Source organism: Typha latifolia, chromosome 3, assembly GCF_019914945.1.
Source record: "Typha latifolia isolate L0001 chromosome 3, TyphaL0001v2, whole genome shotgun sequence".
In the NCBI taxonomy this organism is placed as follows: domain Eukaryota; kingdom Viridiplantae; phylum Streptophyta; class Magnoliopsida; order Poales; family Typhaceae; genus Typha; species Typha latifolia.
In genome coordinates, this window is record NC_133088.1 from 1,830,032 (window position 1) to 1,843,636 (window position 13,605).

The window sequence follows — 13,605 nt, forward strand, 5'->3', positions numbered from 1 at the left end:
TCTAGCCGAGTGTATTTGATATGATGGTTGGTAATCGTCAACATCTTCATCACCCTTCAATTATGAGGTAGACTTTTAACTCTTCATGTTGTTGCTTTACTCACTACTCTGTAGCCATATCATCAGTTGTCAAATGTACTTTGTTGACGTCGCCGCTTCTTAAATGTGTATGTGGTGCTTAGCTTTGTTCCGTTGTGGAGTATATTTGACTAGTATTTAACTCTTCAATTCGCAACTACTTAGAAAAGAAAATTTATATTTGTTAGCTTTAAATTTGACGTCATCTAAATCATCACATATAGTCAATTGTCCATTACTCTTATTTGTTCACTTTTCATCAAAAATTTGTCTTATGTTTTCAAAGTTCAAAACTGAAAATTAACCCGAACTTCGAATCATTATACATAGTTTAAGGTTAAAATGCATGATGATGATTACTGGTTAGATAAAGTTAGGTTTGGTGGTAGACTGTTTATATGCTATGAAGCTTAACTCTTGCGATGCAATGCATCTTCTTGCTCATGCGCACATGTGAGACTTTAATGAGTTGGGGACCGCCATGACCCAAATAATAGACTTTAATTTATGTCATTTTATTTGGGTCTATAATTCTGTGATCAAATATGCTAATTAGTGATGCTCCCTTTAACTTCTTTTTCATCTTTAATGGAAACCTCGAACGGTGATAGATAAGAAATGGAACAATCAACCACAAGAGTGACTGGAGTTGAAGTATCCTTTTAATGGTCTTGGTCAGGTGTAGGTGAAAGGAGCAAAACTTTATATATTACTGTTTATATATATATATATATATATATAGATGACGAGATAGTTAGTTAATCATATGTTAGTAATAAGTAAGTTAAACAGATCACAAAGTAATATGTATATATATAATCTTATTTTAATATAGTGAGAGTTGTACTGATTTAGTATACACACAGTCACTTCTCTCTTTTCTTATCAATATTCAAAATTAAAAAAATAATAAAATAATTTTAGAACTTATGCCACATTCTGGTCAAAAGGTCAATTATTATCATTTCTAAAGCTATCTTATTTTAATAAACATCCAGTCAGCCTCTGCAACGTTCATATTCTACACGTTGGACAAGTTTATTTATCTCTGTCGTTAAATCCCACGTTTACTCGCATTAACTATTAAACGTAACTAAGATAAGCTCGCGTAAATTTTTGCGCCAAGATGTACGGCGTCAAAGCCCACACCTACCAAAGATTCGGTATGTTTGTCTTCGGCGCACCCATTTACACCTCTGCCACTGGGCTCTTCAAAAGACCCCACTATAGAGACTATAGTCCTATACAAGGGTGGGCTCTTCCTACCATCAATATTTAATTATCTATTTATATATACGTCAGAAAGGCAATGTACGCATGTCCTTCCTTCCGATCATCACAACCGTCCGATATTTTTGGTCCTTAGAGGTTTCTAGATGCACGGAGAGCAATTGATCTTTGCTTATATACAAGAGTTTACGATTTTAAATTTACTTATAAAATTGCTGATATAATTCGCTTTTTTATAAACTTTATACAGAAATTGTTGAGCTATAAAGTCATTTTTATGTAAAACTTTTTCTCGGACTTCTTAAGTTTCTAAATAGTTTTATAATATTTATATAAGTCGTTAAACTAATAATAATTTATATTTAAAAATTACAGATTAGAAGAACGATTTCAAGACATATCATATATAAGTTTTAAAATAAATTAGACGTTTATGGACAAAACTTTAAAAAAATAGAGGTGATCTTTGCATTATATATTGTCTGCCTTACACCAACCGCTTTAATGAAGCTATCATTTATCTATTATTTACGCCACGACTTCCCATCCTAACAATCCTGGTGCATATGTATATATAATATTTTGGTTTGTATATGATTAGAATATAAGTCTGAATGTAATTTATCACCAAGAGTAGAACACTTGCACCGAGATGGTGGTAAAGCCTCATGCTCTGCATGACTAGTGCCTGCCGTCCTGTGGATTCTCCATCACGGCCCACTTCCAACGACAACGTTATTTCAGTCAGCTAAACTTTGACCACTCTCTGACTCTGACTCTGACTAGATAAAATTATGAAATCAAGAAAAATATTTTCCAATATTCTATATTGGAAAACAATTAGCTGTTGTAACTTCCTAGTATATAGCCTACTGAGCTCTTAAATTAGATTTAAAAAACAAATAATTATTTGGTCTTGTTTTATTAACCTGCTAACAAAATTAATTACCGTTGTGTTGTAGATATATATCTACAAAGGTGAAGGGAAAAAAGAAAAGTTAACCGGTGGGGGAATGGGGAGCACGTGAGTGCAGAGAGGCGAACGATTTCGAATCCAATGCGACTCACACGTGCCGAGCGTCGCCGTCCACCCGGATCCCGTACGCCAGAGGCGTTGCCACGAGCGAGGTCATTTTGGGCAAATGACAGGGGCCGAGTGCAGCCCAAAAGCCGTAGGGTGTGAGGGGCAAAATCGTCAATATATTAGTTCCGGCCCCATCACCCACCACTCTCCCCCCGTAAACAAAACGACACACGAGACGGCATTTTACTACACCCAACGCTATACCCAAAGCGCGACCGACGAGCTCCTCTTCCGCTCTCCTCACACTTAGAATCACTCTCTCTCTCTCTCTCTCTCTCTCTCTCTCTCTCTCTCTCCAGCCTATAGCCCTCGAAGGGATACTTCGGGAAGAGCGCTTAGAAGCATTTGGGTGGTGGGAAATGGTGCTAGAGTGGCGATTTATTTGGTGATTTCTGTTAGAGAAGGGGTTTTTTTGGGGGGGAAAAGACTGTTGGATTTTGGTTGTTTAAAGGCGGAGAAGAGGGGGGAGCAGAGGAGCCATGTCGGCGCACATTAGCGTGAGCCGTGGCTTGGTGGGGATCTTGGTGATGTTGGCCTGCTTATCATGCGCACAGGGTAGGTCGCTCGTGGAGAGGCAGAGGTTAGAGGTGCATCGGCACCTGAAGCGGCTGAACAAGCCGGCGGTCAAGAGCATTGAGGTATGAAAATGTTTTGGTAAAGTTATTATTGGGTTATTATTTTTCAAGAGAAAGGTGGTTGTTTTGGGTCCATGAACTTTAGAGGAAATTAGTCACTTTTTTTTTTGAAACATTTATGCTTTCGCTAATGGAAAAGGGTGCCTTTTTTTCCTCTGGTAAAGGCATTCATGATTTAGGTCTATTTGGGTTTTCCCTGTTCCCTTTATTCTTTTGGTAAAGTTTTTGGGCTAGTTGTTTTTGCTTTAATAATTTTTATTTTTTATATTTAGTTCCACAAATTATTCTTTGATTTGATTTGATTTATACTTCGCAATTCGAGAATACTTAGGGAAAGATCGGACTTTGCTATGCTTTTTTTTTTTCTTTTTCTATTGAACTTTTTCTCTTTATTTCAATAGCAAATGTTCCATATTGCTTCAGTCCTGCAATACTTCAATTTGAGACTTGCTTGGGTTTTTCAACTGCTAATTCTTCCTTTTTGTTGCTTCTTTCGTCTAAATAAAAAGAGTCCAGATGGAGATATCATAGACTGCGTGCATGTATCTCATCAGCCAGCCTTTGATCATCCCTTCCTCAAGAACCACACTGTTCAGGTATCTCCTTCTACCTTCAATTTCCCTTCCCAATTCCACTGTTCCTGATCAGTAATTTCTTTGCTTTATCCTGCATTGTGTGACACCTTCAGATGAGGCCAGCTTTCCACCCAGAAGGATTATATGATGAGAACAAGGTTGCATCAGCTAAGGAGGCCAAGCCTATGTCTCAGCTGTGGCATCAGAATGGGAGGTGCCCACAGAACACCATACCCATTAGGAGGACAAGGAAGGATGACATACTAAGGGCCAGCTCTATAAAGAGATATGGGAAGAAGAGGCACAGGAGCACCCCAAACCCCTTGTCTGTGTCTGTAGATCCTGATCTCCTCAATGAGAGTGGCCATCAGGTCTGTAGCTCTCTTAAAGTAGAAGAGTTGCTTTATAACGAAGTGGTTCTCTTTTGCCCACTACCTTCCTTTATCTCTTATCCTTTTCTTTTCTCATCCTTAAATCCATTATTTTGTTGTGGGTCTTTTTGAGTAGCATGCAATAGCTTATGTAGAGGGAGATAAGTATTATGGAGCAAAGGCAACCATAAATGTTTGGGAACCAAAGATCCAGCAGCCCAACGAGTTCAGCTTGTCTCAGCTCTGGATCTTAGGAGGCTCCTTTGGAGAAGACCTTAATAGCATTGAAGCTGGGTGGCAGGTAAAAGGTCACAGCCTTTGGATATATACATAACAATTTTCATTGTGTCAATTATCAAAATTCACTGCCATGCATTAATTTCTGCTATTTTTATGCTTTTGGGTTTTACAAATATTTCAGGTCAGTCCAGACCTCTATGGGGATAACAACACAAGGCTGTTTACTTACTGGACTGTGAGTTTAAACGTTCCTGCTCATCGTCCCTTATCATTTGAGTTTCTTGTATTATTTTTCTCTTCTTATTCCCTACCACTTTGAAAAGTATGTGGTATGTGTTGGCATTTGGCGATGAAGAGCTGCAGATATTCGTGCCATCAATTGATGGGATACTGTATTCTTATACTTTAAATTTGAGTAACTTCTAATATATATATATATATATATTTTTTTTTTTTTCTCCATGGAATCAGAGTGATGCTTATCAAGCAACAGGCTGCTACAATTTACTATGTTCTGGATTCATTCAAATAAACAGTGAGATTGCAATGGGTGCCAGCATCTACCCTCTCTCTGGCTATGGTCATTCCCAATATGATATCAGCATATTGGTCTGGAAGGTAAATTGCAAGCCTCACATGCAACTAATATATAATCTGATCAAAGTACCAGAGAATCTCTGCCCACCTGTTTCTTGTTCTTCCTCATGCACATTACATCAGAGTCAAATGTAAACAATTACAATTTGCTTCATCCCCCATGATCAATCTAGTTGCTAAAACTCAATTGGCTATATTTTGATGAGTCAGGATCCGAAAGAAGGGAACTGGTGGATGCAATTTGGAAATGACTATGTGTTGGGCTACTGGCCTGCCTTCCTCTTCTCCTACTTGGCGGACAGTGCATCCATGATAGAGTGGGGAGGTGAAGTTGTGAACTCTGAACCAGATGGTGAGCACACCTCCACCCAAATGGGCAGTGGCCACTTCCCTGAAGAAGGATTTGGCAAGGCAAGCTACTTCAGAAACATTCAGATAGTTGATGGCTCCAACAATCTAAAGGCACCCAAAGGAGTCGGCACCTTCACTGAGCAATCCAACTGCTACGACGTGCAGAATGGCAACAATGGTGATTGGGGGACTTTCTTCTATTATGGTGGTCCTGGTAAAAGCTCCAATTGTCCATAGAAAAAACAAAAAACTCTAACCACCACCTCTCTTGTCATCCCCACCTCTTGTACCATTGAAGTATAATACAGCCCCCTCTTCTTACTCGTAGGCAGTGTTGACATGTGAATTTGTTCTCTTCTTCCTCAGGGATTTTAGTTTGCTTTCTCTTTCCCCGTCACGGTCAAAGTTTCTGAAGTAGAAACAGGCCTGTTGTCTCTTCTGTGATAGTTTTCTTTGTCTCGTCCTCCTTTCTTTGTGTAATTTGTTAAAAATGGGCATGGTAAAATCCATTAGTTAGGAAGATTTCATGGAAGAGAGAGAGTTTGTTGGTGCATGCATGGCTTCTCACAATGCTGCTTCACCTTTTCACTGCAGAAATGGTTGCTTTCTCCACTTGTTCCAAAACTTTTTATAGTTTCCTGATCTTTATTTTAAGAGAGCATCTTATCCCCACAGCCACTATCTACTATATATATATACAGGGGATACTACTCCATATTTTATAGATAGATGGATGGATGGATAGATGGGTGATGGGTCACCAGCATCTCTTCGCAGAGGGGAGGACAATCATGATTCCAGTCACATGGCACACAGTAGAGCTTTTGTTGGATTCGAACTCATAATTCCACTCTGAATTCCGCAGTGCAGTCCTAATGGCGGATAAGCAGAGTCTGGCTGCCAGCTTTTGGATTCATTCTGATGACGACCGTTGATGCCGGAGAGTTTTTAACTCCTTATTTTACCATTCGTACTGGTAGAGCTTTTGATTTTTCTTTTTTGTGTTAAGGTTAAAGAGCACCCGTTCGTTGGCTTTACCCTATCCCAGCTAATACCTCATCAGAGGTATTAAAAAAAAGGACAATTTGCCAAGTCCTTTGAGATTCAATTGGAGAGACAGCCAGAAATTAATCAGCTCTAGTAGCAGCATACAAATGACTCCATGCAAAAGGCATTAGCCAAGCCAATCCAATGCAAAAGTAAACCCGAATCATATTTGCAGTGATGGGTACTGCCAATCTGACACTAAATTTCAGTTGCAAACCTGCAATTAGATGAGAAGATTAGTAGCAATTTCCACACAAAGCTCACGCACAGGGCAAGAGTTGTCTAAGCTGTGCGCAATTCTGCTACAGATCCGATTTCTAGTCCCAAATAGCCAAGGGAGAGGGGAAATAAGCAGAGGACTTGGACACATTGACCTTCTGGTTAGACATCAGACGATACTGGTCCAAAATGGCTATGGTTTTCCTAGCATTAGAAGCCAAGGCTTTGGCAAAATAAGAACATCATCAACACAAGAAAAGAACTGTGAGAAAGATACAAAGATTGACCCGAGATATGGAAACCAGAAATGAAACCGTCTACTTTGTAAGGGATTAAAACACTCGAGAACACAAGATGAATAAATAAGGATAAAGAATGTCACCTTGTCTAATACTATTAACCAGGTTTGTAGCAAATGTTAGACAGAGCAATAGGTTGAAAGCAAAGTAAGTTCTGCCCCACCGCCTAATAGAAATTCATTTAGGGGAGTAAATAGCAAAAGTGAATAGCCTTAACTAGTTGTGCTACTAACATATGTTTGTCTTTATATATATAATATCGTCTCACATATAACATATCAAGTCTATTTGAGCCGAGCTGACTCTAACTTGGCTCGACTTAATTAAATTTTTAAACCTAAAAACTTAGCTCTGGTCAACTCATTAAGAGCTCGAACTAAGTTTATGATACTCATGATGAGCTAGCGAGCTTTTTTGACGGCTCTACCATCCAACCACACCAAGGACTTTAGCTTCTTCAAGCTGGTTGATGCGAAAGTTTAGTATCCTCTCTCTTGTGCTCAACATCTTCTACAAATTATGCATGAGAGAGTAAAAATTATGCATAGGATTACCCAGGACACATCTAACAAAAGATCCCAACACTCAAAGATACTCCGACCAACCTGCCTCAAAACCCGAACGGAGAGTTTGTCTATGAGATTGAGACCACCACTGGTTGAACAAAGTGAGAAAGAGGTGTATGAACAGAACCCCAGATGAAGATGGCTAATTTATATGAAGAGGAAAAAGATTAAGAAGCCACACCGAACCCTATCCAATCTAATCACATAAACCCTAATTTCCACCGGCCCCGCAAGATTAATGAAGTTATTAAAAGCAGAGTAACCTTGGAACAAAGAGAAAAAGGTTACTGCTGCTTTTTTCTTAAAGTTCTTAGAACTACTTTTCTTGCTAAAACTGTTAGAATTATTTGGATAAGAATGAGGCTCGTAGTAAGATCCATGAATGCTTGAGAAGGGCCTACCTGAAGGTTGGAAGGTCTTATCATCTGGCCCGTGCCTTCCTACCTACCTCAATTTGCCTGAAAAGAACGCCGAGCACTAATATAGAGAAGGGGCGAAAGAGAATTGATGATGGCCATTGATGCGGTGGAAATGAATGGAAAAATTGGTTGCTTTGTTGAGATGAGTATATGAAAAAAAAGGAAACAAGAGGAAGAAGGGAGGAAGCTGGAGATGGGAATAATGAAATGAGATGGAGCATGGCAAAATTGGTGTTGTTGGTATTATTTATACACCCAATATCCCAATTTTAGGAATGACATTGTTAGCATGCCTACAAATGTTTTCAATATCTACGCAGTTAGGATTCAAAACCACTGGTGAACTGAAGAAGTGATATGTAAGCAGAGAACTGCTGCTGAAAATTGTTAGTAAGCACTTAATCAGATTAATATATTATACTAATTTCTCTAATTCCAAGAATTTATTATTATCTTCCAACAGCAGGAAGATACATCAGAATCTATCTGCAAGAATACCACTAATTGAACAAACGACTAGAATTAACAGTCTTTTAAACTCGAAATCCCAGTAGTCGAGAAACCCAAAAATGCTGTTGTTTATATCCTCTGTGCATATCATTCAGCTAACATATGCAAAAACTTTCAAAGGATAGGGCTCAAATAGGCTCATGTAGATTTAAATCCCAACAGTATCGATTTAATTAAGACATTATTAAGTTCTCACTTTTCTGAAAAGAAAATGCAGATCGAGAAAATAATCTCTCTTTATGATATCAAACACCTGAATAATTCTCTGGATAGTCTTTTGATTCCAGTTTTGTTATGACAATCTCCACAAACTGAATAAACTGTCCATTTTATACTCTGAAAAGAACGACAAGTACAGAAACAAAGAAGAAAACTATATATATATATATATATATATACTCAATCTCGAGAAAACAGAAATTATACATTTGCAAGCAAGAATTTTGTCCAAATTAATCATATGGTATACTGATATGCCCAGATTTCAGATGTCTAATTTGACACCAGGTGTAAGAAACATATGGTATACTAATTACAATAATTTCTGGCATTCACTTCACAACGTCTTCATTTCCATATTTTTCATGCAGAATTTGTTAGATATTAAATCTTATTAACAAAAGAAATAAATCATAGAGAGTAGCCTCGAGGACCTTGAATTTGATTACTGGATAATATGCAAACGGATCCTTTAATGAATATATAATTACTGGACGACTTGTTGAAATCAAGAACATTCAAATGAATATGGAATCCAAATATCAGAGAGAGTTACTTCTACTGCAGTAAATCTGAAACCACCCTATCATGGAAGTCATATGCAGATAACAGTGCATACGATAAAGATGATTGAAAACAAGAAAGAGAAACTAAAGAAATACTGGAGACAATTGAAAACAAGAAAACATCAATTAATTGAAAAAAAAAGTAATCAAGGTGAAATAAAATTAACAACAATCAAACAAGAATCATACTATGAGAGACAAGAACACCAGGACTAATGAACAATAAGCATCCAAAGGAAAATTATGCCATATAAGACTTCTGGATTACTCATTTATGCATGCAAATTATGGGAATCCAGCTTTTCTAAGTGAACTATACACTATTTAATATATTTATATATAATCTTTGTTGCAACTTTGCCAGCTTAGGGAGAATCCTAGTTCCAATATACTGGCACAAGCTAGTGGTAGCTAGGGCTACTCCTGCCTACCAGTCTAGCTCCTTCCAAGGGTAACACAAGATTCTCACCTAACTAACAGCTTCCATGAATGACTCCACCTAAAGGGGCACAATTAAAGTGTCTTGTTAGGTTAATTTGGTGACATTACATAATACAAAACGTATGATAGAAGAAGTTGTGGAACCATCCAAACATCCAATCATCATAAACCAATAAAATATTTACCAGTTGCCAAAGACATCCAAATATGATGGTTTCTATCTGTCTATCTATCTACCTATCTATGTACACAAGCAATCTCTCATGGCCATCCAAATATAATCACCCTATCTATATGGTACATGCCATCAGAGATGACTGCTTGTAAGCAATTGTCTGCACAAGACAAAGCAGGAATGTTATGTATTAATAGATGGTATCAAGTATAGAATGTAGAAACTCACAATTGATATTTAACCTTCATTTTTACCCACTATCCAATTTATCCTAACAACACTCTATGGTATATTATCTCATTCTGGAAGTGCTGGAGTTTAACAAATTCAAACATCTTGATGACAAAAAGAAGCCAATTTCTAAACTTCCCTTTGAAAGAGACCTACTTTTCAGCAGATCCATAATTAACAAAGTAAGATTTTGTGGTTCACAATTCTTAACTCAAAATTACCTTCTTATTTAGAAGGAATTTTGTAACTGAATCAGTATACAAGTACATTAATGAGGACACCTCTTGATAAGATAGTATTGTCTCCTTTGAAACATTATGAACCATCACATCCAATCTTAGATGGTTTTAAATAATGGTTATTCCACCAAGATCTCATAGAGGTAGCTACTAAACCATTGTTCCCCTGCTTATGTTTGGCACTTAAGAATAGAAGAATAACATCTCTAATCGCCATATTATTCCTTCGGAAGAACACAAGACAGAGGAGACAAGAAATTTTACATATCCAAAGAGACTACTAATCTGCAATTGTAAATCGAGTAAAATAATCCAAAATTACAGCGTTGATGCCAGCAAAAGCCCTCCTCTGGCTTCTCTAGATCACTCAGAATCACTCTCCATACACATAGCCTTCAACCCTCTTCTTCTCTGCAAAAGATTAAAGCAACCAAATCCTACCCATATAAGATCCAAAAGCCACTTTGAACCGGAGCAAATGAAAGGTGTTAAAAATACCTTTCTTGAGCTCTTCTTCTCTCTAACCTCATACCTCTCCTGAGAGAGATCTGAGAGCCACGCACCAGGACTCACTAACTGCACCGTCACAGAATTAAGCCAAAAGATAGAAGATTTAGATTTTGAGATGATAATTGCAACAATAAGGTACAAACTTTTATTATTAAAATTGGGAGGGGGGCCATACGAGTAGGCATTTTTGGAGAAACTTGGACCTCTTCTTGGGTCTCTGGGGGAGTTTGCAACCTTTCATGGCCATGAAGTCCTCCTCCTTCTCCTTGTTCGAGAGCGAAATGAAAAATCTCGGCAGCACCGCCACACCTCTCTCATCTCCTCCACCATTCCCGTTCTCTTCGCACCCCAAAGCGGAGCCCCTCGTGGAGTAGAACCGGTCCTCCTTCTCCGGCGATAACGACACAGACCGCGACTTCCAGTTCTCGCTCCCCGCTGACTCCGACTTCCTGAAGACAAATGACGAATTGGGTATTCCAATTTGTGCTGTACAATCCAAAATTGGGGTAAAAAAAATCCAAACTTGGTAGCTGTTTCATTGGTAAATCTACCTGTGCTGGAGAGCAGTGGGGCGACGCGAGGGCGAAGCGAACTCGGGGTCACCTCCGGTGATGACACGGCGGTTGACGCGAGATGTAGCCCTCTTCTGACCGTCGGATTTGGCTGGGGAGCCCTCGTCTCGTACCTTTACGCAGCGGAGCCGCTTCCTGTTACCCCACTGCAAGGGGAAATCGGGCTCCGGAACTACCCTTGGTACTCTTGGATTCTTCGCCTCCTTCTCCATCTTCGAAGAAGAAAAAAAAAAAAAAAAAAAAAAACTCCATTAAAACCCCTCACCTCCAAGAAAGGAACACCCAAGATCCAAAATTTATCATCTTTTACCTCAAGATCCAGTCCTCCGAAGGAATGAAACAAGCAACAAAGGTGCCTACAACGATAGCCCTGCAAATTGCAAGTACCCATTAGAGATCGAGCGAAAAAAGATGAAACTTTTACAAGCAAAACTGTAAGAAAAAGAAAAGGGAAAAGATTACAAACTTGGTACAAATTTTGCAGCTTGAATTGAAAAAGATTGCTTCTTGCTTGCTTGTGGAGTCGAAGAAACAGTGAGAACTCAACCAAGCTCTTATGTGTGTGTGTGTGTGTGAAATAGAACCAACCACCACCCATCTTCCCCGAAGTCCTAGTGCTATATATGGATTTTTATGCTGTGATTGACCGTTAGATTTGTCTACGGACGGACGGATACGAGCCTTCCTCATCCGAAGGCCACTATATCTGTGTCCTAATCTTTTGGTAAGGCGCCCTAGATGGATACTCTTTTCCCCGAAAAAGGGAGAGCTTATGCCTCCGTCGAGACTTAATAACAATATATCATTGCACTTTGCAAGCAAAGATAGATTAGATTTGGATCTATCTGAAAATTAGAATCCAATAAGCTACAAGGTACTAGTACATGAGATCCGGATTCAAAGTACGTAGAGAACTAGCATCCATACAAGATAGGGTGCGAAATCGAGAGTCACCCATGCCTCAATAGGTTGATTCAATTTAGCTGACAATTTTAGGAGGCAATTTATCTCGGTGGGAGGAGGCTACCAAGGAGGAGATTATGGAGGGGGGGGGTGTAAACGAGTCGATAGATTTCTTTTCTTTTCTTTTTTCAGCTAAGATATCAAAAGGAGCCGCATAATATTAGCTTGAGTTGGCTCGTGTTAAGCTCAAGAAAATTTAAGTTTGGCTCGATAGCTCGATAAAAATATCTAAGCGTTATTATATTGTCACAATAGTTCACAAAATATTAGAAGGCTAACAAAACTTGAGAAAATTAAATTGAGGGGAGCTATTAGATAGCATCTAATAAGTAGGAACAAATATATGATTTGATATGGGACCAATTAATCTCTTATTTCTTTGAAAGAATTGAGCTATGAACCTTATGAAATTCGTGTGTTGATCTATATATGAGCCTTAGGTGACAATGCTGGTCGGCAACCATAGATCTAATTGATTTAAATGGAAGATTAATTGTCTTCTTAATCCTTATCATCAAGGATCAAGGTTAGATGCATCAAAGTTCTTCAATATAGATGCGTAACTCTTCAAAAGAAGAGACTCACAAAAGAAACTTATAGGTATTGAACATTCGAGTGGAGTATATGGAGAAGTTTCGTGCTTTTCCAAATTGTCAACGGAGCATCGCAATGCTAAAATATTATTTAGGAGAGATTAAAAAGAAGAAGATTTAGAGATGTAACACAATGAGGTCGCCCAAATCATGCAGACGTTAGAACACATAATTAAACGCATTAAAGAATAATTAGAGAGTTTCTATGTTGGAAAAAGTGATGCTTAATTAAAGCATAAACTACCCTAGAGAGAACACAACTTTCATCACGTTCTTTTCCTTCATTAAAAAGTTTCCCAAATTATATAATAGTTTGTTTTTTTTAAATTTGAGTGTTTTTTTACTGAGATGTAACGGGAAAGAAGATATATTGTTTAGATAAATATTAATAAATTATTATTTTATAAAATTAAAATATATTTAGATTACATTACATTGCATATTTATCTTTATAAAATTGTATTGCATATCTATTTTTCTAACATAGAATTATATTGCATTGCATTGTATATTTATCTTTCTAAATTGCATATATAATAACTTAGCCTAGCATTGCATATGTAACTTATTACTCTAGCATTGCATAAGTAAATCTAAGTATTCTATACATAAAATATATTAATTTATTTATTATATATTCCATCAATCTACTTTAAATTAAATCGAAGAGCATTTTAGTAATTTTTTTTTTATCTTCACTTTATATCACATCAAATATAATTATTATACACTTATCTCATAATATAAGTAAATATACAAATAGCTATTTCTAGAATAAAATTATTATTTTAGGAATAATAAATTAGATTTTGCTATTCTTATTCTTTTTTAGAATTCTAGATGGGAAAAATGCCTTAGTAAACTAAATCATTGCA

At 37.5% G+C, this 13,605-nt stretch overlaps 2 protein-coding genes across 3 annotated transcripts; one reads left to right on the forward strand and one right to left on the reverse strand.

Moving 5' to 3' along the window:
* Window positions 1–2,535: 2,535 nt before the first annotated feature.
* Window positions 2,536–5,693, forward strand: LOC140783642 (protein neprosin-like). Of its 2 annotated transcripts, none has more exons than XM_073130584.1 (7): window positions 2,536–3,030; window positions 3,537–3,623; window positions 3,716–3,973; window positions 4,110–4,274; window positions 4,395–4,448; window positions 4,685–4,831; window positions 5,021–5,693. In XM_073130584.1, the coding sequence occupies exons 1-7, from the start codon at window positions 2,872–2,874 to the stop codon at window positions 5,396–5,398; spliced, it is 1,248 nt and encodes a 415-aa protein (XP_072986685.1). In that variant the 5' UTR covers window positions 2,536–2,871; the 3' UTR covers window positions 5,399–5,693. The 2 variants fall into 2 exon arrangements, with proteins under 2 accessions (XP_072986685.1, XP_072986684.1); XM_073130583.1 differs by having other exon boundaries at window positions 2,589–3,030; window positions 3,534–3,623.
* A 4,589-nt stretch (window positions 5,694–10,282) lies between these two features.
* On the reverse strand, window positions 10,283–12,291 carry LOC140784965 (uncharacterized). The gene is made up of 6 exons (XM_073132617.1): window positions 11,641–12,291; window positions 11,485–11,544; window positions 11,154–11,386; window positions 10,778–11,051; window positions 10,591–10,668; window positions 10,283–10,503 (listed from the first exon to the last, which is right to left on the reverse strand). The coding sequence occupies exons 1-6, from the start codon at window positions 11,770–11,772 to the stop codon at window positions 10,456–10,458; spliced, it is 825 nt and encodes a 274-aa protein (XP_072988718.1). The 5' UTR covers window positions 11,773–12,291; the 3' UTR covers window positions 10,283–10,455.
* Window positions 12,292–13,605: the final 1,314 nt, after the last annotated feature.

Coding starts and splice junctions, on each gene's coding strand:
- LOC140783642 (XM_073130583.1), top strand. CDS start 2,872: ATGTCGGCGCACATTAGCGTGAGCCGTGGCTTGGTGGGGATCTTGGTG. Junction 3,624..3,715: donor TCAAGAACCACACTGTTCAG/GTATCTCCTTCT, acceptor TGACACCTTCAG/ATGAGGCCAGCTTTCCACCC. Junction 4,275..4,394: donor GCATTGAAGCTGGGTGGCAG/GTAAAAGGTCAC, acceptor CAAATATTTCAG/GTCAGTCCAGACCTCTATGG.
- LOC140784965 (XM_073132617.1), bottom strand. CDS start 11,772: ATGGGTGGTGGTTGGTTCTATTTCACACACACACACACACATAAGAGC. Junction 11,052..11,153: donor CCCACTGCTCTCCAGCACAG/GTAGATTTACCA, acceptor ATTTGTCTTCAG/GAAGTCGGAGTCAGCGGGGA. Junction 10,504..10,590: donor AGAAGAAGAGCTCAAGAAAG/GTATTTTTAACA, acceptor AATCTTTTGCAG/AGAAGAAGAGGGTTGAAGGC.